Source organism: Equus quagga, chromosome 1 (assembly GCF_021613505.1).
Source record: "Equus quagga isolate Etosha38 chromosome 1, UCLA_HA_Equagga_1.0, whole genome shotgun sequence".
NCBI lineage: Eukaryota > Metazoa > Chordata > Mammalia > Perissodactyla > Equidae > Equus > Equus quagga.
In genome coordinates, this window is record NC_060267.1 from 89,172,886 (window position 1) to 89,196,967 (window position 24,082).

General features: G+C 56.3%; 2 protein-coding genes across 11 annotated transcripts; one reads left to right on the forward strand and one right to left on the reverse strand.

Annotated features, from left to right (window-relative positions):
* The first annotated feature begins 3,923 nt into the window (after positions 1-3,923).
* BBLN (bublin coiled coil protein) lies at positions 3,924-7,480 on the forward strand. 2 transcript variants are annotated; one of them, XM_046667562.1, is made up of 3 exons: positions 4,674-5,107; positions 6,177-6,291; positions 7,011-7,480. In XM_046667562.1, exons 2-3 carry the CDS (start codon positions 6,225-6,227, stop codon positions 7,181-7,183), a joined length of 240 nt encoding a protein of 79 aa, XP_046523518.1. In that variant the 5' UTR covers positions 4,674-5,107; positions 6,177-6,224; the 3' UTR covers positions 7,184-7,480. The 2 variants fall into 2 exon arrangements, with proteins under 2 accessions (XP_046523507.1, XP_046523518.1); XM_046667551.1 differs by lacking the exons at positions 4,674-5,107; positions 6,177-6,291 and adding an exon at positions 3,924-4,173.
* Positions 5,115-24,082, reverse strand: CIZ1 (CDKN1A interacting zinc finger protein 1). 9 transcript variants are annotated; one of them, XM_046667479.1, is made up of 18 exons: positions 23,951-24,082; positions 23,185-23,350; positions 22,828-22,943; positions 20,872-20,943; positions 18,845-19,074; positions 16,317-16,395; positions 16,025-16,133; positions 14,819-15,513; positions 14,440-14,561; positions 13,602-13,799; positions 12,766-12,890; positions 11,337-11,424; positions 10,730-10,843; positions 10,375-10,527; positions 9,419-9,488; positions 9,072-9,193; positions 8,641-8,796; positions 5,115-6,076 (listed from the first exon to the last, which is right to left on the reverse strand). In XM_046667479.1, exons 2-18 carry the CDS (start codon positions 23,343-23,345, stop codon positions 5,963-5,965), a joined length of 2,724 nt encoding a protein of 907 aa, XP_046523435.1. In that variant the 5' UTR covers positions 23,346-23,350; positions 23,951-24,082; the 3' UTR covers positions 5,115-5,962. The 9 variants fall into 9 exon arrangements, with proteins under 9 accessions (XP_046523435.1, XP_046523427.1, XP_046523461.1 ...); XM_046667471.1 differs by having other exon boundaries at positions 16,317-16,410; XM_046667514.1 differs by lacking the exon at positions 5,115-6,076 and adding an exon at positions 6,298-6,491 and having other exon boundaries at positions 16,317-16,410.

A 24,082-nucleotide genomic window follows, 5' to 3' on the forward strand; every position in this document is an offset into this window, starting at 1 on the left:
TCAAGGGGTATCCAATCCAGTGGAAACAGTGATGGGGCCACACCTCATGCCCATGCTCTGCTGCCTGCAACAGTCCTGTAGCAGAGGCCCACCCAGCACCAGGGAGCTGGAGGGGCCTGGGAAGGCTGAGGTGCTGTCACCTCTGATCACCCTGTGGATGCTGGAAGATGGCAGCCAGTGTGGGAAGGGTGCACAGTGGTGGGGCGGAGGCATGCCCAGCTTGAGGCTGTGCCAGGCAGAAAGGGTCCCCAGAGGTGGTTCCCTGCCCCTCTGCTGGCCCCTGTGGGCCCAGTGCTCACCCTCCTGGCCCCACTGGTGGGTGGCAGTGTCCATGCTGACCCCATTCAGAGTGCTGTCCCTTACCCATGCCTCCTCTCCATCATGACCGCTGATCACCAGGGGCAGGGCCGGGGGAGGCAAGGAGGGGAATATGCTGCCAGGAATCCAGATTCCGGAAGATTCGAGGGCTTGAGGCCTGCACCCACTGCTTAGCTGTCAGGGTCAGGGGCCTGATAAGCCCTGTCTACCCGCAGGCCACAGCTGCAGCTCCTGCATCACACACAGGAACTCCCTCCGTGGCCTCTTCTCCCCCTGCAAGGTCAGAGGCCAGAGGAAGCGGGGTTCTGAAGAAACCTAGTCTTCTGTGCTCCGCAGACTTGTACACCTACCCACTGGCTGAGGGGGTGGGGAGACACTGGAGCTGTGAGCAGTCCTAGCCTGAGCCCCCAGGGAGCAGGACAGGCCTGAGACCCAGGCCCACCAGATGCTGCCGCAGCCTCAGAAGTCTGAAGCAGACTCCAGGAAGAGACCAGCTTGCTGCAGCCTGGGCTGAGTGAGGGATGGGAGCCATACCTGAGCTCAGACAGGCCCACACTGAGAAGAGCACCAAGGGGGCCACTAGCCAGAGCCCCTGAGCTGGCCGAGAGTGGGGGAAGCTGAACCCAGCACGCCTGGCCCTTGGGCTCTACTTCAGGCAGCAGATGCAGGTTCTTTGCCTTGGCCCACGCAACACAGCTTCCCATCACCACCTGGGCCTGCCAGGCCTTCCGGGGTCAAATCCTTAGGGCACAAATGGGGCTCTGTGTTTCCTCCCAGGGTCACTGGGTTTATTAGTTGTCTATGGCTGCTATAAGAAATTACCACAGGGGCCAGCCCGGTGGCACAGTGGTTAAGTTTGCATGTTCCGCTTCGGCAGCCCGGGGTTTGCTGGTTTAGATCCTGGGTGCGGACATGGCAACCACTTGGCACGCCATGCTGTGGTAGACGTCCCATGTATAAAGTAGAGGAAGATGGGCACGGATGTTAGCTCAGGGCCAGTCTTCCTCAGCAAAAAGAGGAGGATTGGCAGCAGTTAGCACAGGGCTAATCTTCCTCAAAAAAAAAAAAAAAAGAAAGAAAGAAAGAAAGAAAGAAAGAAAGAAAAAGAAATTACCACAAACTAGCAGCTTAAAACAACATATATTTCTTGTCTTACAGTCCTGGAGACCAGAAGTGGAAAATCAGTTTCCCTGGGCTGAAATCAAAGCGTTGGCTGGGCTACGCTTCCCCCTGGGGACTCCAAGGGGAACCCACTTCTCTGCCATTTCCAGCTTTTAGAGCTGCCTTCCTTGCATCCCTTAGCTTGTGGTCCTTTCCACCTTCTTCAAAGAGCGCAGCAGCGTAGCATCTCCAAACCTCTCTCTCCGCGGAGGTCCTCACACGGCCTTCCCTCTTATGTCCATGGTCAGATCTCCCTCCGTCTCCCCCTTATAACTTGTGATTCCGTTTAGGGCCCACCTGGATAATCGAGGATAATCTTTCCAGCTCAAATCATAATGCAATCACATCTGAAAAGACCCTTTTTCCAAATAAAGTACCGTCCACAGATTCCAAGAATCAGGACCCGGATCTCTGGGGACGATTATTCAGCCCACGCCCCCGGGCTTAGAGAGAAATGATGGCAGAGCTTGTGAGTTGGGGAATGAGAGGTGAACAGGGACCCCACAGGCAAGGCAGTACCAAGGCACACCCCCACCCCCATCGGGGCTGGCTGGGGAGGGGGTTGTTTTATCCTGTGGTCTGGTGTGTGGGCCTTGACACCAGAGTGGGGTGGGCAGGGTGCAGGTTAGCTCTGGCCTCTGTGAGTGGAGAAGGGGCCAGCCAGGTAAGGGGCCTCTGCCATCTCGCCTGCTCCCCCAGCCCCAGCTCCCTCACTCCCCCGGCTCCCTGCCCTCACATGGGCATCCACATGGGGGATGAAGCTTTGGCTTCATCTGCCCTCTGCTCTCCTCTCCTTCCTGCTTCCCTCTGCCCACACCACTACCCCAAGCCCCAGGCCCCTGCTCGGGCTCCAGGAGAATGGCCACTTCTCCATTCCAGGAGAATGGCTCCTTGAATGCTGCAGGTGGGGCTGGTCCTGCAGGGGGCCTTGCAGGGTCCAGCAGACCCTACCCACTTCTCCATGGAGTCTGACTTCTAACAGGACAAGGTGAGGGACTCTGATCCCCACGATGGGATGGGAGCCCCTGATGGGGGAGGGGGCACTCTCTGAGGCTAGGTTGCCTCCCTGGGAAAGGGGGGGCTGAGCAGGGGCAGCACCTGGCAGAGGTGTGAGCAGGAGTGAGAGAGAAGGAGGGCTGGGCGCTGCCTTTGGCTGATCAGTGAGAGGCCCTCTCTGGGGACCATAGCATTTCACCAACCAAGACAGCAGAGCCCCATGTCCGCTGACAAGCACAGAAACACCTGTGTCTGTGTGTAGCACACCAGTGTGCAGAGACATGTCAGAAACACAGGTCAGGGGTCGGCCGGGTGGCGCAGAGGTTAAGTTCGCACGTTCCGCTTCAGCAGCCCTGCGTTGGTCGGTTCAGATTCCAGGTGCAGACATGGCACGGCATGGGAAGCCATGCTGTGGTAGGCGTCCCACATGTAAAAAGTAGAGGAAGATGGGCACGGATGTGAGCTCAGGGCCAGTCTTCCTCAGCAAAAAGAGGAGGATTGGCAGCAGATGTTAGCTCAGGGCTAATTTTCCTCAAAAAAAAAAAAAAAGAAAGAAACACAGGTCACATGTGTGGATGCGCCAATGCAATTCAAACACATTTATCACTATAAGCACAGGGCACCCCCCCCAAAAAAACACAGGCACACATTTTGCTCTCAGATGTGAAATCACATCTGGGATCACAGGACCCCACTCTGTGTATGAGCCCACAGACAAAGGGATAAATACTCAGACTCCCGGGCACACCGGGATGAGCAACAGACCCTCAGAGAGTCATACAGGTTCCCAGAAACATGCCCAGGCGCACACAGACACACACACCACACAGACACCCAGGTGGAAACACACACGACACAGACACTGCAAGTGGATGCGAACCCTCACTCATGGAGGTTGCACAGAGATGCGAGATGCACACGTCCGCCCAGCTGCCCCCAGGCACACTTTCAGCACCCTCCCTTCCCAGCTGGTAAAAGGGGTGGAGGATGGTGGCAGCTGGGCCCAGCTTATCCCAAAGCCTTCCCTGACGGGCAGCCACAGACGGTGACTCTCAAGGAGGCTGTGAACGGAAATTTTCCCCATATTGGTGAGGGGAGGCCGGGGGGGCGGGGGGGGGGGGGGGGGGGCGGGGGGGGTTTGTCTTAGAAACCACGCGTTTCAGATTTCGCCCACGCGGAGGCGCCGGCTTGAGGGCCCTCAGATCCCCAGCGGCAGGATGGGGCAGAGTGGGAACTCTCTCGCCCTAGCTGAGGGCCAGAGCCTCAGCAACTGGGGTTCTCAGCCGGCAGCCCCGGGACGGCCCCGCCCCGAGGCCAGGGGAGGAGCCGGGCTCGCGCGCACGTGGGGGTGGGCGGAGTTAGACTTGAGGCAGGGTGTGGGCGGGGCTAGAGGCTCGGGGGCGGAGTCTGGCGGCGGGCGAGGGCGGAGTTAGGGGGCGGGGTTCGGGCCGTGCGGCTCCAGCCCTGGGGGCGGGGCCCCGGCCGCCCGCCGCGTTCAGCCGAGCAGCTCAGCTCTTCCGGCCCGGCGTTCGCTCCTCCGCCTGCACCTTCCGCAAGGCGCCGGCTCTCCGCCCGGCGCTGTTCCATCGTCCGCGGCCCTTGCGGCGCCCGAGCCCGCAATGTCGGGCCCCAACGGGGACCTGGGCGTGCCGGTGGAGGCGGGCGCGGAAGGCGAGGACGACGGCTTCGGGGAAGCAGGTGACCCGGGGGGCTGCTGAAGCGACCTTTGCTTTCCGGGGGTGCCCTGTTGGAAAGGTGGATCGGGGCCGGGATGGGGGCTTGGAAGGGACCTCGGAGCCTCTCCCACCCTTGGGCGGGTTGCGAGCTGCAGGTGCCGTTTCGGCGTTCAGGGCCAGCACCTGCGTGTGAGCGGGTCCCCAGAAACGGCAGCGTTCGAGAACTATGGGAGCTGGCCTCGTTTCGCAGACGGGGAAACTGAGGTCGCTTCAGGGACACTCGCCCTGTTGGGATTTGCCCCAGCCACTTCCTTCAGCCCCTGAGGAGACGGAGGCTCCTGAGGGGGCGGGGCCTGTGGACCGCCTTGGCTCAGCGGCAGGGGCTGTCTGGGTGGGCGCGCCTGCCCTGCTGAGTCAGCATCCCCGGCCCCCTTTGCTGGTGGAGGCTTGGCGACGGTGACTTGCTTACAAAGCAGCCTGTTGCCTGCACAGCACGGGGGGGTGGGGGGGAGGTGGAGAGAGAACCATTAGCTCCCTTCTCGTCTTCTCGAGCCTTAGTTTCTCCATTTGTGAATTAAGAATAATGATTAGTGTCTCCTACTGCAGTGTGTCAGGATTAAATAGGAAAACGAACGGAAGATACTAGGTAGGTTCCAAGCATGCTAGTGCAGTAAGTGGTCATTATTATTCTCTTTAGTGTAATGAAGACTGGGTTATTAACAGGACTTAGTAAATGTGGGGCACGTATGGAGTCTGCTTTTTGTTTTCTTTTGGGTAACAGCTTTATTGAGTTATAATCCACATACTATACAATTTACCCATTTCAGTTGTACAATTCAGCGGGTTTTAGGTCATCCACAGAGTTGTGCATCCATCACCACAGTAGTTTTAGAACACTTTCATCACCCACAGTCTGCGTTTAATGAGGAGGTAGAGGACCTCCCACTCCCAGTGGGGCAAGTGGCGGGCTGGCTGGTTGACCCTGGACACTACTAGTGAACAGTGGCCAGATGTGTGTGATGACACGGCAGCTGTGGTGGCAGCGTGAGGAAGGGCCTCCCAGGAGTCACACGAGTGGATGTTGGCAGATTCATGAGACTTAGCACAGTGGGGAGGAGGGTGTCCCAAGTGGAAGGCAAAGGTTTGGACCTGGGAAGTGCCCTTGACACAGATAAAGTCTGGCCCCAGTGGTGTGGAAATGCTCACCTCCCCCATCCTTCTCCCGGCCTGTGTCTCATGACACGGAATGCGAAATGTTGACGGTAATGACCATCTGTAAGTACTCGCTGTGGTCAGACCTTGTCTGAGTTCTTGATACAGATGAATCCTCACAAAAACCAGTTCTCACCACCTGTTCCAGAAAGGGGCCGTGACTTGCTGGGATGGGGCAGAGCTGGGACTAAAACCCAAGTGCCCCTGGTCGCCAAGTCCGAATTTTGGCTCTGCCATGAACCAGCTGGAGGACCCTGGGCAGGTCTCCTCCTTCTTGGTCCTCAATTTCCCCATTTGTACCACAAGGGGGTTGGAATGTAAGAGCCAGCAGCGACCTTCCAGGACTCTGGTCTCTGTGAGGTGGGCCAGCTCTGGGCGATGGGTGCTCTTCCCCCAGAATGCAGACACATTCGCACCCATATCCCAGACCGCACTCCTCCAGCCCTGGCCTTTTCCAGACACTGCCAGCCACTTCCCCTTTGTCCAAAGCTGGCAGCTGAGTGTATCTGAGTCATGGGCTGGCTCAGAACTGGGTCCCGTAGTGGGCACAGGCCCAGACCTTGGGTCCTAAGGGATATTGTGTTGCTGAGAGAAGCAGGTCAGGAGTGGCCGTGGTGGAGGGAGTGATGGTTTCTCCTGGAGACCATGGAAGGCTTCTCGGAAGAGGAGGCATTTTGAGCTGGTCCTTGAATGGCTGTTGTGCTTGAGGCATTCTGGGTGGCAGGGACAGTTAAGCAAAGGCAGAAAGGCTGGGCAGTCAGGCTTCATTCATTCACCCATTCATTCATTCAACAAATGGTTATTGTGTACCAGTTAGGGCACCAGGGACACAGCAGTGGACGCAAGACCATCCCACCTCTCATGGAGCTCTACAGTCTGGTAGGGGAGACAGACCAGCACACAGATAATCACGGCAGGCAATCCGGAGGTGAGGGCCGTAGAGGTGTGAGGAGGGCAGGGGCTCAGGATAGAGGCCTGGTCCACCTGGGGCATTGGGAGGGCTCCCTGTGTGTCATCCATGCTGAGACATGAAGGACGAGTGGGACTCATCCAGGAGGAGAGGAGGGAAGGAAGACAGAAGGAGGACACAGCGCATTCCAGGCAGAGGCAACAGCATGTTCAACGGGCCTGAGGTGGGCAAAGGCAGGTGTGAGAGAGCAAAGGAAAAGACATGAGAGGCGGGGCTCGAGACAGGAGCAGGGATGGGGCAGAAAGGGCTAGAGGCGGGCAGGGGCAGCGCTAGAGAGGGGAGTGGGGCCTTAGAGCCTGTGGGGAGCTTCATCCCCAAGGGCAGAGAGCCACAGAAAGGCTGGAGAGTAGTGCCTGCCTGGGGGCAGAGGCCTTGATTGCCTGGGCTCTGGCCTCTAGGCAGCTGATGAAGGAAATGGAGAGGAGACTTGGCACCTGGCAGGATTTCCCAGGCAGGACACTGTCTGGCTGACCTCCCCATGACCACCCTAACCCTAGAAAAAACAACGATGCACTAGGTATGATTTTTCCAAAGCCTTTCCTCTTTTGGTATCCACCTATTTTCCAGATGGTGACGCCGAGGCTCAGGAAGGAGGAGGGACTTGCCCATGGTGGGGGAGGGTGTCTGTGAACCCTGAGGAGGCGAGGGACCTTGGCTCTCTTTCCCCTTCCTCCCAGAATACGCTGCCATCAACTCCATGTTGGACCAGATCAACTCCTGTCTGGACCACCTGGAGGAGAAGAACGACCACCTCCACGCCCGCCTCCAGGAGTTGCTTGAGTCCAACCGGCAGACGCGCCTTGAGTTCCAGCAGCAGCTCGGGGAGGCCCCCAGCGATGCCAGCCCCTAGGCTCCCGGAGTCCCCACCCAGGCCCCTCCCTGGCCAGGCTCTGGCCTGGGCACTCACCACCTGACTTAGATACCTTCTCAAGGGCTGGCCTGCGGGTCCCCTGGTGGGTCTGCCTGCCTGGGCCACCTTTCTCGTATTCCTCTTGGGGTGCCTGAGCCAGCCCACACTGCCCAGCATCCCCTCCTGGGGCCAGGAGTATGCCCACAACCCACCCACCTTGTCTGCCTGCCCAATCCCTGGGCACTCCCCACTCTGCCCAGGCCTTGAGCGTCCACATTAAACGGGGCTCCAACACCACTGCGCCTCTCTCCTCTGTTTCCCAGGATGAGGGTCCCAGGGGCCGCCAGAAGTGAACAGGACAGTGGAGGCCTTCCAGGAGGTGATCACCACTGGTGGCTCACGGGCCTGGTGTTGGGGCTGGGGTTCTTGGCCTTCTTGTATTTCTGGACACAGAGGGCACAAGTGAGGTCAGGGCTTCCTCCCCACGTGGTGTGCTCCTAGCCAGCAGCTGCTTTCCCAGCCTGGCTGAAACAGCATCAGACATGCTGTGTGACCCTGTGTGATGCTCTCAGCTTCTCTGGGTACTAGGGCCTTTCACCGAGACAACTAACACCAAGACATGCTGTGCAACCTTGGGCACTGCCCTCCTGTTCTTGGCCTCAGTCTCCTCAGCTGGCCAATAACAAGGTTGGTCTGATTGGCTATCTCTAAGGGTCTTTCTAGATGGGGAAATAGCAGAAGTAAAGAGCCACCTCAGCCTGGGCCCCATTTACTGATGATTCATCATAGAGTTGCCTGACGAGAAGGGCGGGCCCTACCTGCCCCCCCCCCACTAGTGAACCACAAACTCAGACCCTGAAGAGCAGCGAGGGTCCACTCTTGTGCACCTGAACTTCCACAGGGTCCAGAGCTCAGGCCTGGCGTCAAATCCTAGCCACTCACCAAACATATGACCTTCAGCAAGTCACCTGACTTTGCTAGGCCTCAGTTTCTTGATCTGTAATTTGGAGATAATGACAAGACCCGCCTCCTAGGGTCATTGTGAAGATTAAATGAGATCTTACTTGAAGGTGCTTCCCTAGCCCTGACACATTATTAAGAGGGAAGCTGAGGCTCAGAGAGGTGAAGCGCTTTGTGAACGCAGAGCCCCTGGTTAGAGAGCCTTCTGGTTCTGCTGCCACACTGCTAGAGAGGCTGGGCGCTGGCTGAGAGCTGGCCGGGTGCCCCCTTCCCCTCTGCCCCCGGACACAAGGGCTGTGGGAACTGTACAGCCAAACTACCTTCTTTTATTGGATTTTGAGTAAAAACACCAACCATGTCAAAGTTTCCACACAGATTCCTACAGCTAAGCAGGTCTGGACCCAGACAGGGGGGCCTGGGAGCTCCCGCTATCAGGTTTTGAGGCGGGTCGAGCGCCGGGGCAGTGGGGGCTGAGGTAGAGGGGGCCGGGCTGTCACCTTGCTGGAGGTTTTTGCTGTGTCCTGGGCGCTGGGCTGGCTGGGCGGGCGGCCACCAGAGGTGAACAGAGCAGTCAAGGCGTTGCGGGCATTGATCGCACACCGGCGGCTCACAGGCCTGGAGGTGGGGCTGGGGTTCTTGGCCTTCTTGTATTTCTGGACACAGAGGGCGCAGGTGAGGCAGGGCTTCCTCCCTGTGCTGTGTGACCCTGTGCGATACGCTCGGCCTCCCTGGGCCAGAGCTCACCCTGGCCCTCAGCGCCCCCGACACCAACAGCAGGAAGACCTTGGCTCACCCGGGCTCTGATTCCCCTTGTGCCCAAGGACTGAGGCCAAGCACAGGAGGGAGGTGGCCACTGGCCATCCCCATCAGCTTGGGCGGAGTCTGAGCCCCTGGGCAGGGCAGGGGGCAGGCAGGAGGTCTGGCTCACCTGCAGGTTCTCGAAGTGGGCCAAGGTCTTGCAGTGGGAGAGCTGCGCCCCCGAGTTGCTGTGGCAGAACTTATGGCAGATGCGGCAGATATACCCCATCACGGGCACCAGGAAGTCCACACCTGGGGGATGGCAGGGTCTGTGCACTCACATCCCCAGCGCCAGCCAGGTGTCCCGCCCTCTCCAGGGGCCCATTTGCTCCCTCACCCTTTGGGTGGGAGAAGAGAAGAGGACGAGGAGGGCTAGGCTGGCTGGCCAGGATGCTGTGGCTCAGATCTGGGGGGTCGCCTGGGGGCTGGGCCCGAGGGCCACAGCTCCTGCAGGTGGGGTCAGGGCTGCGCTCTTACCATATGCGGTGTTGGGGCTGTAGGTCTCCGAGCCTTTCCACTCCTCTATGGATATATCTCTGGACCTCACCTGGAAACATGCAAGTGTTCTGAGCAGAGGAAACTGAGGCTCGGAGAAGCCAAGGGGCTTGCCCGGGGTCACGCCACTGCTGACTGCTGAGTAGCAAAGCCAGCCTCACCCCTAACCTGCGACCCTCCATCCACAGCCCCTCTGCGACCCCCCCTTCGGCTGCCCCCTCACCACCCTGGACTGCAATGGGCGGGCTCTGTGAGGGCAGAGGCCAGGCCTTGGTCCCCACACATCCCTGGTGTCCAGCACTAGGGCTGGCCCCAAACAAGTGCTTCAGAAACATTTGTTAGACTGAAAAGAATGCAGGCTCCTCCAGCTCCTCACTCATGGGGGCGGCGGAGCTGGGGCGTTATGAGCGTGAACTCACTGCCTGGCATCCAAGTCGGTGAGATTCTGCCGGGAAAATGCTTGGTACACGCCTGGCATATGGTGAGTGCTCCAAAAATGGTGACTATTCTCACCACCACCACCACCACCACCACCACCACCACCACCACCACCACCATCATCTTCATCATCATCATCATCATCATCATCATCATCATCATCATCTTACGCTGATTTTTCCTGTATACACCACACAGTCCCCCCTCTGTGCCTTTGTTGGTGCTGTTCCCTTGGCCTAGGCTGACCCTTCCCTTCCTCAACACAGGTCAAAATTTCAGCCAGGCTTCGAGGCCCCTGCATATTTCACCTGCCACCCTGTAGTCATCATGGTGTATATTTACATATAGTCACACAGTATATAGTTCCTGTTAACACTACATGGGGCATGCGTTAGTGCCTACAAATGCCGCACGCTGCCTCTCGGCCCCTGGGAGGTGGGGCGAAGTCCCTCCCAGGCTTGGAGTCCAGCCTGCCTCCCACACACCCCCCTCCCAAGCACCTGCTTGCAGAATTCCTCCTCAACCTCGATCTCTTCTTCTTCCTCGTCATCGTCGTCCTCCTCTTCTTCATCACCCTCAAAGCAGCCCACGGCATCCACCGTGATGAAGTGGTCCTCATCTTGGCCAGCTATCTCCTTCTCAAGCATCTTCAGCTGCCCAGGGGAGTGGGCCAGCGCTCAGGTCAGCTCTGGGCAGCCAAGGTGCCATGCCCCGTCCACCCCGCACCCCAGAAGGCTCCAGTTCCTCTGGACCTGCTATGAGTTCAGCCTGGGATAAACCTCAACTTGCTGTGTGGCCTTGGCCAAGGCTCTGTACCTCTCTGGGCCTGTCTTCCTCTGAGGGAGCTGGGGTTACCTCCTTGACTTTATCCTTGTGCCCCTGGGACTTCACATGCTCCACAAACTTGCGGGGGGTCTTGAAGTAGCGGTTGCAAATAGTGCAGAAAGGTCGCAGCGATTGTTTGGCAATCTGGGGAAAGGAGGGCAGGCCAAGTGGGCAGCCGGCAGTGTCCCCAGGTGCAGCCAGGCCGTGCCCAGTGAGACCTCGCTTCCCAGCTGCAGGCCACCACACCCGTAATCAGCTGGCTGTGCTCTGCCCCTGTACCAGAACATGGGCCAACATAACCCCTCCCTGTGCCATGGGCTATGAGATGGGATGGCAGATGGCAACAGAGACAGGACAGAGAGGAGACAGGGAGAGAGGGAGCCGCCAAGAGGACCCCCACAAACCCTGTGGCTGAATGGTGGGGTGAGACGGTGCCTTGCCCACACTGGACAGATGGGGAAACCGAAGCCCAAAGAAGAAACAGGACTGACTCATTGAGAAGCCACACTTATGAGTTATGTGTGCGGAGACAAAGACTGACATTTACTTTCCACTCCCAGCCTGGGCTCCCTCCTTCCCAGCCCTCAGCTCGGTGACAGCTCATGTGGGTGCCTTCGCAGCATGCAGGTCCTCTTACCTTGTGGTCCTGTGTCCTGCGGTGCTGGATCAGGTCCCCCACGTAGTAGACCTGGCAGGTGTTGCACCAGCGCCTCGGTGGGGGCTCTCTGAATCATGAGAATCAAAACAAGCATAGGGTGACACTATGTCCCCATCGGAAAGACAGCAGCTCTCCCAGAGGCTCCGTGAATGTGGCACAATTTCAACAGGATCTTTTTTGGAAACTCAACAAAATGGTTCTGAGATTCATCTGGAAGAATACTTGAATAAGAATAACTAAGGAAACTTGGGGGAAAAATGAGATTTAGAAGCATTTGGGATACCAGGAGGCCACCAGGACAGTGACACAACAGAGGATATCTGGCCTTGAAAACTCTTTATCCTTTAGTCTAAATGTCCTGTTGTTCCCAGAGCTGTTCTTGCCCCTCCCCCATTCCCAGGAAGCCAGGCCCCCCTCTGAGGCCCCAAAGTGCCGCTGCCATAGCATTTTCCATGATGGACTGGGAGCACCTGATCCTTCTCTGCCCCTGATGGACTGTGGTGAGCTCTGGGAGGCCAGGACTCCATCCCAGGACCCCCAGGCCCTGAAGGGGATCAGCCCAGAGTTTCTGACTGTTGGATGACGGGAGGACAGGCAGCCCATCTGCAGGACTGCCACATTCTGTGTGGCCCCACTGGGTCAAGTCAAGACTCAAGGGGAAACGTCATCAGCAGACAGTTCAATGACTCCCCTCCATCTGGAGTTTGTTAACATCTTGAGCTCCATCCTTCTGGTTTTCTTGAGTCACAAGATGTATTTTTATATAATCAAGTTGATTCTGCAAGTGCAATTTTGAATCTGTTCTAGCCTGACATTACATCACACATATGTTTCCACATTATCATAAATTCCCTGCCTCTGTCCTATTTATCAGTCATTCCACAGAGTGGACAAGGCTTAACCGATCTAATTCCTTAGTTCTGGATATTTTAGATCATTTCCAATTAAATTTTTTTTCACCATTACATTTACTCTGCAAGGAACATCTTCGTGAGTCCCCTTTCTCCTGTGTTCATGATTATTTCACCTGAGTATTAGTCCTAGGGTAGTGGGCAGGGCAAGGTTTAAGGCTCGAGAACAGACTACAAAACCACGCAGAGCGGCTCTTCTCAAAGTGAGATTTCACACACAAATCTGGGTTTCTGGATTCTCCCAAAAAAATGGGAGATCTGGAGCTGAGGGGCATGTGTCATGCACGAATTCCTGCATGACACCCTGCACCAGGCCATTTTACAGATGAGGGAAACTGAGGTCCAAGGCCACACAGTGTGAAAAGGCCTCTGGGCAACGGCGCTGCTTAGCCCAGAGGCAGGCCTTGCAGATGGTAGATTCGGGGCCCCTCCTGGCATTGCCTGGCCTGCGAGACAGCCCACCCCCCAGCACAGAGGCCCTGAGATTCCCCGCTCACTCGTCCTCTCTCTCCAGGACATCCCGGGGCACAGGCAGCAGGGACAGGAGGCAGGCTTGGCTCATATGCTGGATCTCCCCGAGCCTCTGCTGGTGCTGGGCCCCCGACATGTGGTCCTGGAACTCCTGTGGTGGGCGAGAGGGAGGGATGGGTGTGAGGAGTGAGCCCCGGAACAGCAGGCATGGGTGGGGCCTGGGGAGAAGGCCTTCAACTTTGGCTTCATGGCCACCCCACCGTGGCTATGAGGCCATTCCTCTTACAACAACTCTATGGGTCAGAGAAGGATGGTAAACTGAGGCACAGAGGGCGCACACAGCAGGCAGAGCTCCTGCTCCTCCGGGAGACTGTGAGCGCCTCAGAGACAAGGAGCGGTCTGATTAACTTCCAGGTGCCCATGGCTCTGCTCAGGTGAGGCACAGAGTCACGGAGGGAACAATAGCAAGGGTAGTAATAACGGGAGTATAATGCTGTTATTAATGCTGTGCTCACTCTAGGCCAGGCCTGGGGCTCCTGACTTCAATGTCAAGTCGCTGAATCCTCAGAACCACCCAGTGAGGTGGGTTCTAAATGTCTCTTCATTTGACGCAGGAGGAAACTGAGGCACAAAGGGTGGAATTCACCTTCTGAGGTCTACACAGCTGGTCAGGGCCGATTCAAACCAGGTCAGCCTGACTCTAAAATCCTGCCTCCTTGGCTAGTCAGGAAATGTTTTCTGAGCAAATGCCCTGAGTGGCCATCAGGCAGCCATGGAACGGGCAGGTTGGGCATCCCCTCCAGACCCCGAACCCTCCACTCTGCCCACTCGACCCGCCCACCCCGGGGCCCGCTGGCGGCACCTGCTGGCTGCTGCAGTTGGCCTTGCAGATGTAGCAGAAGAACTGGAGGGCCTGCTTAGAGGGCGCACTGGCGGCGGCGGGGGCAGCGGAGGTGGAGTCCCCAGAACGCGGCCCGGGTGCGAGGGAGACGGTGCTGAAGGCCCGGCTGTCACTGCTCTGCAGGATGGTGACCTTCAGGGAGCCCCCAGCACCCCACATCTGCGCCGGGAACAGGAGCAGAGCTACCACCAGCTGGGCGCTTAGGGTGGGCCAGCCCCAGCACTACACATCCACCAGCACTGTCTCATCAGGCCCTCCTGGTGGCCCGCTTTACAGATGGGGAAACTGAGGCTCTGAGCGGTTAGGTGACTGCCCGAGCTCACACAGCTAGGAAGTGCTACAGTCGGGAGTCAAACCCAGGTCCGCCTAACTCTAAAGTCCATCCCACGTGACCCCTCACGCGACCGATGGAGAAGCTGAGATGCAAAGAAGAGAATGGGTTTGGCTAAAATTACACTATGAGGCAGAACTGGGACCCAAGGCCCAGGCTTCCCTCACACAGGCAACGTGACCCGTGTGAGGGGACTGGGGTCTCTAGTGTAGGGAGGAGCAGGCTGGAAGGGACTCATAACGGAAAGTGTCTCCGGGCAGGGCATGTGAAGGCAGCAAACAGCACGAGCATTTGATGAATCACCGTCAAACCCAGTCTGGTCTGCCCACGAGCCCAGGCAGAGGGCTGCTGTCCCATTTCACAGGTGAGGAAGCGTGAGGGGGCCCAGATGGGGGCTGGGGCAGAAAGAGGCCATCCTGCCACTGGCCCCTGTGGCCCTCATGCTGCCACGTTAGCATCTCTACCCACCCCTAGCATCTCTCTTGCTCTTTTTTCACATTCTCCCACATCCAGGCCACTGGTCAACTCCTCCTGGCTCTCCTCCATGCTGACCTGGGCACCTGCTGGCTCCGGCGAGGCCTCCTCCAGGCCTGAAATGACAGACGTGCTCTGTTTCCCAGAGTCCGTCTCCCACCTGGGCCCAGAGGGACCCAGGCCCAAGCCACCTTCTCTTCCCACAGCCAGGACCTTGAGGCTTCTGGTGTGGATGGCTCTGAACTCTGGTTCCAGGCCCAATGCTCAGCCCCAGGCAGCACCCAGTCAGGGCTGGACAGTGCCAGGGGAGGAACGAAGGGTTCGGGCAGAACTGTCCCACCACCAGGCCAGCTGGGAGCTGGCGCTCACTTACCTGCTCTAGCTTCTACTGTGTCAGGAGGTGTCTCCAGCACTGTGGAATGAACCAGAACCGGTGTTTGCTCTGATGCTGGCAATGACACCTGTGACTGGGTCTGAGGCTGCCCCTGGGTCTGGTCCAGTGGCTGCACTGGCAACTGCATTGGAGGTTGCTCCCGTGGCTGCTCCAGTGGCTGAACCCTTGGCTGTGCTTCTGCCTGGGCCTGTGGATATGTCTGCGTCTGTGCCTGCTTCTGCAGCTGTGGCTGAGCCTGCCTTGGGGGCTGTGAATGTGCCTGTGGCTGCATCTGTGGCTGCACCTGCTTCTGTGGCTCAGCCTGCCTTGGGGGCTTTGAATGTGCCTGTGGCTGCATCTGTGACTGCACCTGCTTCTGTGGCTCTGCCTGCTTCTGCAGCTTCAGCTGCACCTGCTGCAGCACTAAGTGCTCTGGAGAGGTCTGTGTCTGTGCCTGCTTCTGCAGCTTTGGCTGCACCTGGACATCCACTGGTGGCATCTGTAGCTGAGTCTGTGGCTGCACCTGGGCCTGGATCTGCAGAACCCGTGGCTGGAAACGTGGCTGCACTCGGGCTTCCTGGGGCTCAGGCAGCAGCTCAGGGGTCTGTGTCTGCTTCGGTGCCGTCATCCGGGCCTGTGGCTGGACCTTTGCCTGCAGCTGCCCTGGGGGTCCCTTCTCTGTGGGCCCCTCTGAGCTAGGAAGGATAAAAAGAAGATCAAATTCACATCTTCCAATTGGCCCCAGGGGCTCCCCAGAAAGGCCAAGACCCAAGTTCCAATCCTAGCTCTACCACATACAAGCTGAGCATTTGGGAAGCCCCTTTGGCTCTCTAGGTACCAGATTCACCAAAATAAATTGAGAGTCACTCGCTCCCACTTCCCACAACTTGCTAATATGGATCCAAGCTGCCCACCCTCTGCCCATTCTGAGATCTCAGATGCACATCTTCACCCCTCCAACCTGGCCACCTAGCCCACTTCCAGGGGGCTCAATCACAGTGAAGACACCAGAGTCTGTCTGGCCTGGGACCTTCTCAGGTGAAGCACAGAATTAGGTTTGACCTTCCTCCAAGTCAGAGGCCAAGGCCTTTTCCTTGCTCCAGCTCCCCTGAAGGGCCCCACCCCCAACCTACGCCCACGCCCTGCCTTTGCAGGAAGGAGAGTACAGGGCACCTGGGCCCTGGGCAGGTTTTCAGCAGCAGTTACCTCTTTGACCTCTTGGCTGGTGGCTCAGATGCCTCACAAGACTCGGGCTCAGGTGCTGGAGTGCCTTTTTCCTTAGTGATGCCATCTGGGCTGGGAGAGGTATCTTGGTCTGGAATGGAGGTTAGATGAGTGGCCTGATGCTGGGTAGAGCATGAACGAGCTCCAGGAGACAGAGCCTGGGCTCACACCCCACCAAGACCCCTGCCTCCCAGATCTGCCTTCATTACCAGCCCCACACCCAGCTGCCCCAACCTGCATCCCCTCTGAAGGGCCAGCAGCCTCCCTCCCTTACCTTCTGGTGTGTCTGTTTGGGGTTCTGTGGCTTCCTCAGACCCCTCTGGGGGGTCTGACTTGTCTTCCACGGGCATCGTCTGAGAAGAAGAATCCTACTTCCTTTCAGAAACTGTCTTTGATATCTGCCACCCACTGTTGTAAACACTCCCTTGACCAAGAGTGGCTGCAACAGTCCCCCAGGATGAAGGAGCCTGGCCCCAGAGCTGCCAGGAGATGACCCTAAACCTCTCAGGAATTGCGTCTAGGGGGTTCCATCTAACTGCCTGACTGTTAAGTATACCCAGGTTTGGGGACACAAAGCCCTCTCCTGGCCCACGGTGCCACCTCCTGACTTCCTCGCCCCCTCCTCCATGAAGCAGCCAGAGTAAGCCTTCTAAAATGCAAACCCGAAGACATCTTGTCTCTTTCAGGCTGAGACTCTCCTGTGAGTTCTCCTTCCTTACCCTAAGCCTGAAGCCACCTCCCCCACCCCCTGCGCAATCTGACCTCTGCCCCCTTGTCCACTCCTCCAGCCTCAGCTCTCCCTACTCTCCCCCTCACCCTCTCTACGTCCACAATGGCCTTTTCTCTGGTTCCCCAAAGTTGCAGAGCTCTTCCTGCCCCAGGCCTTCACCCAGAGCCTTAAAGGCACTTCTTGCAGGAAGCCCTCCTGACCCTAGAGTGGGTGCAGACCCAGAGGGCTTTGGGCTTCCTTTTTGTGGCATTTTCCACAGTCTTAATTAATTGATGGGAGCATTGTCTGCATTAACGTCCCATCACCAACACCACCCTCCTCCCCAGCCCAAGATCTCCAGCAGGGCCAGGCCAAGCCATCTGTACCACTGAGTCCCCTGCAGGGACTTAGAGATGTTTGCTAATAAATGCTTGGCTCCGGCTGGTTCCGGGGCACCCCAGGAGGCCCCCAGGAGTACGCCTGCAGCCTCCCTCCCTCCTACTAAGCCCGAGGAACGAGTGCTGAGTGGGGATGTGGATCATACCAGGACTCCATGCCCTTCAGAAACTACCCAGCTCTCGCCCTGCCCGACACTGGCACTGGTGTGCGAGTCAGGAGGCCCAGGCTCTGGGTCTGTCTTGACAGCTGTGCAGCCCAGGGCAACCCCAATCTCTGAGCCTCAGTTTTCGCATATGTAAAATGGGGGCGGGAGTAGACCCTAGACAAGACCACCTTAGGACAGGCCCAACTGGAAGGCTGGAGGCCAAGACCCCCCTCTGGAGGGAAATGCCTCACCTCCAGATGTGGGCGGGCCCTGGAGCAGCCAGAAAATGGGGGGTGTTGGCCCTGCCCTGGAATGCTCTCAGGAGCATAGTGTGTGTGAGGAGCTGCCGGCACGGTCAGGGGCAGGACGGTTCTTTCCTTTTCCAGCTCTCTGAGTCTGCTTATCAGGGAGAGCCTCTGATGAGTTAAACACTTCTCAAATGCCCCTGGAGCAAGCAGTGCTGGCTGGAACCTTCCATGGCAACAGTGTAGCATTCAGGATTATATAACATTGTTTCACTCTAGCTTGCTTTCTTTTCCTTCTGTGTATGGCAATTAATTTAAACTGTTTTTAAAATTTCAAGAAGTGATATGTTTCCTTTTTAAATAAATGTAACTGAGAAGCAGCTAGTTGACTGAAAGCTGCTCTGCCCCAGACAGGAGCCACCAGACACACGTGTGTGGCTTTTGAGCGCTTGAAATGTGGCAAGCTGAACTGAGATAGTATGTATAAAATACACACCAGATTTTAAAGATTTAGTACAACAACAAAAAAAGGAATGTAAAATGCCTCATTCATTTTTTTATATTGATTACATGTTGAAATAATTTTTTTTCTTTTTCTCCCCAAAGCTCCCTGGTACATAGTTGTGTATTTTTAGTTGTGGGTCCTTCTATTGTGGCATGTGGGACGCCGCCTCAGCATGGCCTGATGAGTGGTGCCATGTCTGCGCCCAGGATTCGAACTGGCGAAACCCTGGGCTACTGAAGCAGAGCACGCGAACTTAATCACTCGGCCACAGGGTCGGCCCCTGAAATAATATTTTTAATATATTGGGTTAAATAAAATACATGAGTAAAATTAATTTCACCTGTTTATTTTTACTTCATTAATGTGATTACTAGAAAAATTTAAATGACATATACGACTTCCATTTTATTTCTATTGGGTAGCACTGATTTAAAGAGAAATATTAGGGTACATCTAAAATTAACACAATGTTTTACGTCAATTATATCTCAGTTTTTTGTTTTTTTTTTTTTAAAGAGAGAAATACTAGGTAAATAACAGTTCTAGTGGTGTTTGGGCATGGCAAAAATCACAAAATCACATCAGGGGTTCAGGAATATTTGAAATTTGGGAAACACTAGACAGGTCTAACTTATCTTCGTTGCCCCTAGCCTGGCTCATCTTACAGATGAGGAAACTGAGGCACAAAGAGGGGTGTGACCTGCCCCAAGGCCCAGTGTGAGCCAGAGTGGGTGGAGCTGGGCTGATACCCAGGATGCCCTCTCCCACCCCCACCTGCTGCATCCCAGCCACCACTCACCTTGCGATTAGGGGTGGTGGAGGAGGGGGTCCGGGCCTGTTTCTGGGGGGTCCGCCCTGAAAGGTTGAGTTGGGAGGGGTTTATGGGGACCCCAACAGGAGGGGGGCCCAGCAGAGACTGCCGAGTGGCCTGGGGAAAGAACTGCTGCAGATTTGGGGTGGCCAGCGGCGGGGCTGGGAGGCTGGGGGCCGTCAGGTTCGGAGTTGCCAGGCTGTAGCTGCGGAGGTTACCTGTAGGCAAGAAGAGGGATCACAACCGTGGTTGGGTGGTAGAGGCTGGGGTCAGGGGTCAATCTCCCAAAGCATCATGGGAACATCATGGATAACTTCAAAGGGGCCCCTTCCCACCCAAGGGCAACCAGAGGGGAGAAAGGAGAGCCGAAGCCCAGTCCCACCTCAGGCATTGGTGGGGAGGGGGCTATGGGGCTGGTTTTCTGCTCCAGCTGGGGAGGGGAGAGGTTCTGCCTTTTCCCTCCCCAGATGCCTCTCTGGTCAGCAGCTTGAGCACCCCCAGCAACCCCGCTCACCCTCAGGCATGCTTTAGGGTACGCCTTAAGGTGTGTGAAAGATCCACACAGGACCCATAGGGAGAACCAGCAAGATGACTGGTCCCTGGAATAATGAGACACTCCCTTCCCACCACCAGCTATCCTTCATCAAAGTCTACCGGGAGCCAGGCCCTTGCTAAGCACTTTCCACGCATGGCCTCAGTCACTCCTCCCAGCCACCATCAGGGAGGTATTATCATCTCTATCCATGACCAAATAGAGACACAAAGTGGAGGAGTAGCTTCTCCAGGGTCTCTGGGAGGGACACCACTGTCCACCCACTGGCCCCAGGCAGGCTTTTGGGGTCCCCCTGATTCTCCCCTCTCTTTACCCCCACCCCCCCATCCAAGCCATCACCAAATCCTGTCAAGCCTGTCTCCTACCCCTCTTCCCGGTCCAGCCTGACTCCCCTTTCCATCTCTACTCCTGCCTCCCTTCCAAAGCTACCTCATCCCGTCTGAATTTCCGCCACAGCTTTGGCACCAGATAGCAGCAGACAGTGATCACTCTAAAACCACACTCTGACTTCGCCACCCACCCCCAAACCCTTCCATAGCTGCTCAGGAACAAAGCCCATTCCGCACCAGGCAAGGTCTAGCCCTGCCCACCTCCTCAACCTCCTTTCTTGACATTCTCCCCACATGTGCCCCCATGATACTCCAGCCACATGCTCCCGTGAGTCCCTCAAACAAGCCTGGTTTCTTCCTGCCTCTGGGCCTTTGCATATTCTGTCCTTCTACCTGAGTCATTCTGCTTCCACTACCTCCAGTCATCCTTCATTCCTCCTTTAGATGTTTCTCCTCTGGGAGGCCTTCCCAGACCCTCTCTGTGTCCCCAGAGGCCTTGGCTTCCCTGTTCTAGGACCAGCTGCTTCCCACTGCCCACTACCCAAGCACACAGGGAACTCCTTAAGGGCAGACACCATCTGACTTGGAGGCCCAGTACTCAGGCCATAAAAGACAGTTCAAATCATTGCCCTGGTGAGGGGACAGGAAGCACAGGGGTTAATGGCATGGTGCTGTGAGAGCTGGCTCAAGTCCAGATTCTACAGGACAAGCTCTGTGACCTTCAGCAAGTTAGGCCCCTTCTTAGGCTCAGTTTCCTCAACTGTCAGATGAGCATAATAACAGAGCTTGACTCGCAATGCTTTATGAGGACTCAGGAGATACACAAGTGTGCCTGGTACACAGCACGTGTTCAGTTAACATCAACTTGAACACATATACACATATGCGCAGAGCAAGAATGCCAACCAGCTCTTAAAAACAGTGAGATAAAAGATGGCACACTCAAAAAGAAAAATGGACAAAGGACATGGACAAGTCACAAAAAGAAATACGAACGTTTAACAGACAAATATAAAATGTACAACTGCACTGGCACTCCAGGAAATGTAAATGAACACATTAATGATAGAGCTTTTTTGCCAATCAAATTAATAAACTATGTGTATATATATATAAAGAAAAGCATATAATACCCAATGTTGCTGTGGGCATGGGGAGACCGGCACTGTCATACGCGGCTGGTGGCATTGCAAACTGGTCCAGTCCTTTGGGAAAGCAATTTGGCAATACTTATCAAGAGCCATAAAACATCCACCACCACCCCCACCCCTAGTCACCCTAGTTTTTTTTTGGGGGGGGGGGAGATTAGCCCTGAGCTAACATCTGCTGCCAATCCTCCTCTTTTTGCTGAGGAAGACTGGCCCTGAGCTAACATCCGTGCCCATCTTCTTCTACTTTATATGTGGGATGCCTACCACAGCATGGCTTGACAAGCAGTGCCATGTCCGCACTTATGATCCGAACTGGCGAACCCCAGGTCACCAAAACAGAAGGTGTGAACTTAACCGTTGAGCCACCAGGCTGGCCCCTCAGTCATTCTACTTTTGGGAACCCATTCTAAGAAAATAATCTCAAACATGATATTCATCCCAGTGTTACTTAAAACAGCAAAAAAAAAAAAAAAAAAAAAAAAGAAACAGCTGAGAAGCTTAGGTAAGCGAGGGTACATCCCTCCAGTGGAATATTAAACACCTGTTAAAAATACTCTTTACAGAGCCTGTCAAGTCATGTGGTAAATGAGCACACCATTCTACTCAGTGGAAAGGAAACAAGATGCAGCCTTTCGAGTGTACCAGTAACCACAATCATAAACAAATCCCCAAGTTTGTGCCTAGAAAAAAATGGGAGGAAGTCCACCAAAACCTTGCCGGGGGCTTTTGTCTTCAGGAGGTGAGTGTACATATGACCATTTGGGTTTTCTTATCCTCTTTTTAAAATATTTCTTTCAGGTAGCAGAGTAGCGCAGAAGTGTGCTGGGCCCATAAAATTTTTTTTTCGCATTTCTTTGAAGAGTGTGACTTTTAAAGTGGGAAAGAAAAAGGGGGAAATACATATATACACGTTATGGGTCCCTGTGGTTTTACCTCTGCACCCATCCATCTATCATTTGTAAGTCAGCTCCCAGGACCAGCCACACCCATGGGGCCCTGGTGGGGCTGGAGAGTGACAACAATCCCATCTTGTGACCTGGCTGCATGCCCTGCTGGGAGGCAGGATAGCCTGGTGTCTAAGAACGCAGCTCTGTGCTAAGACCTGGGCTCTAGCTCTCTTTCTAATCAACATCTCCATGCTGTGTGACCTTGGGCACATGGCCCCTCTCTGGGCCTCAGTTTCTTCATCTGTAAAATGGGATCATGAGTGTACCTCCCCTTAGGGTTGTCAGCAGAGTCAAGGAATTGGGTTTGCAAAGGCCCCAGCACAGTGCCCAGCCTGGAGGGACCACCCAGCAAGCCATGCCCACTCTGTAGGAGGCGCTGGGCCTGAAAATGAGCTGGCCCCAGGTCAATGGATCCCTGGGTTACTCCTGCAGGGGCTGATATATCAGGCGCAGCATCTTGGAAGTAGGAACTGAGAGACTGCTCTCCGCATGGGGAAACTGAGGCCAGGGCACAAGCTTAATGCACAGGGCTAGAGACACCCACCCACAGATCCAGGGAGTCAGGAGGCCCAGGCCTTGGTCTAGCTCAGCCACTGCCTGTGCTGTGTGGCTCCAGGGCAAAAGGGAAAAAGACTTTCCTTCTCTGGACCTCAGCTTCCTCATCCATCAAATGGGATGTGGAGAAGGGTGGTCAACATAGATCTTTCCATCTATCATCTCATCTAATATGAATGTCACGGGACTGTGCTGAGCACGGCCCACAAAGACAGCACCATGGCCAAGGGCACACCTCTGTGATCAGATAGACCTGCATCCAGCTGAGCAACTTAGGGCCTTCCACCTCCTGGAGCCTCAGTGTCCTCATCTGTAAACTGGGACACTGACAGTAGTTCCCTCTCAGGGTTACTGAGTGGATTTGATGAGATTTCCTGCAATGGGGCTCCCGGGGAGCTACCACTAAGATGGTGTGAGAAAGGGCCCATAGCCATACCTTGCAACTGCTGCAGAAGCAAAGCTCTCTGGAGCATGGAACCATTGAAGAGGGAGGCCGAGTTGGTGCCCTGGAGATTCAGAAGCTGCTGCTGGGGTTGCTGCTGGGGGAGCCCCCTGTGTTGAAAGGAGGTGTCAGAGGGTGACTGGGTGAGCCAGACTCTCCCTCTTTCCTGAGACCCCTCATCTCCATTCTTTCCCCCTCTCCTGCAGACTGAGGATCCCCATGGGGTGGGAATGGAGAACTTCCAGGATTCAAACCGGGATGTCCCTGGGAGAAACGGCTGCGATGGGGGATTCTCCGAGAGGGGTCCGAGTGGCAGGCCTAGAGCACCCACCCCTCCAGTGGGGAACTCACCGGCTGACAGCCATGGGCAGTGGGGCCTGCGGAGGGGACTGCTGGAGCAGCTGCTGGAGCTGCAGCAACTGCTGCTGTTGCATCTGTTGCTGCTGCTGGAGCTGCTGCTGCTGCAATTGCTGGAACTGCTGCTGCTGGAGTTGCTGCTGCTGGTTGAACATGGCGGCTGGGGGAGGCAGGGGAGGAAGGCCTGGATCCCCACCACACGTCAGTCCAGCGCCCCTCTCACCCATGGCCACCCACGCCAGCCCACGGCCCTCAGAGACTGCCCGCTGAGCTTCACAGCTACACTCCCAGTCCTGGCGAGAGCATGCCACATGGGCCCCCCATCCTTTCAATACCTCCAAGTCTGCCACTAGCAGCAGGCTTCAGGTATCTTCCCTCCAACTTCCCCCAAATCCTGCCAACAGTCTCTCCTGCAAATGCCCAACCCCGCCCTCGATCTCTCCAACTCCCACAGCTCGACCCTTCCAGGAGGAGCGTCCGACCCCAATCCGTCTCCCCAGCCCACCCTTCAGCCGTGCCCTGCTCCAATCACGTCCCAACGCCAGCCGCTCCCACTCACACCCCCTTCGACAACACTCCCACCGTCTCCCTCCTTCGTGCCTATTTTGTGTCAATAACAACAGCATCCCCAACCTTTCACTTTGGCCCAGAAACAAGGTAGGAGGAAGGCTTCTCTCTCCCCGAATCCCCCACCCCCATTCCGCTCCCCGCTTCCTCTGCAGGTGCCGCCTGCGTTACACATCAGATCCGGGAGCCCCACCTGCCCGCGAAGCCCGCAGCCTCCATTCAAGGGGCCCCAAGCCTCACGTCCGGGCCCCGCGTCCCCGGCGCGCGCGCCTCGCCGCCCCGCGCGGTCCCCTCCCCGCGGCCCCTCCGCGGTCGCGCCGCCCCC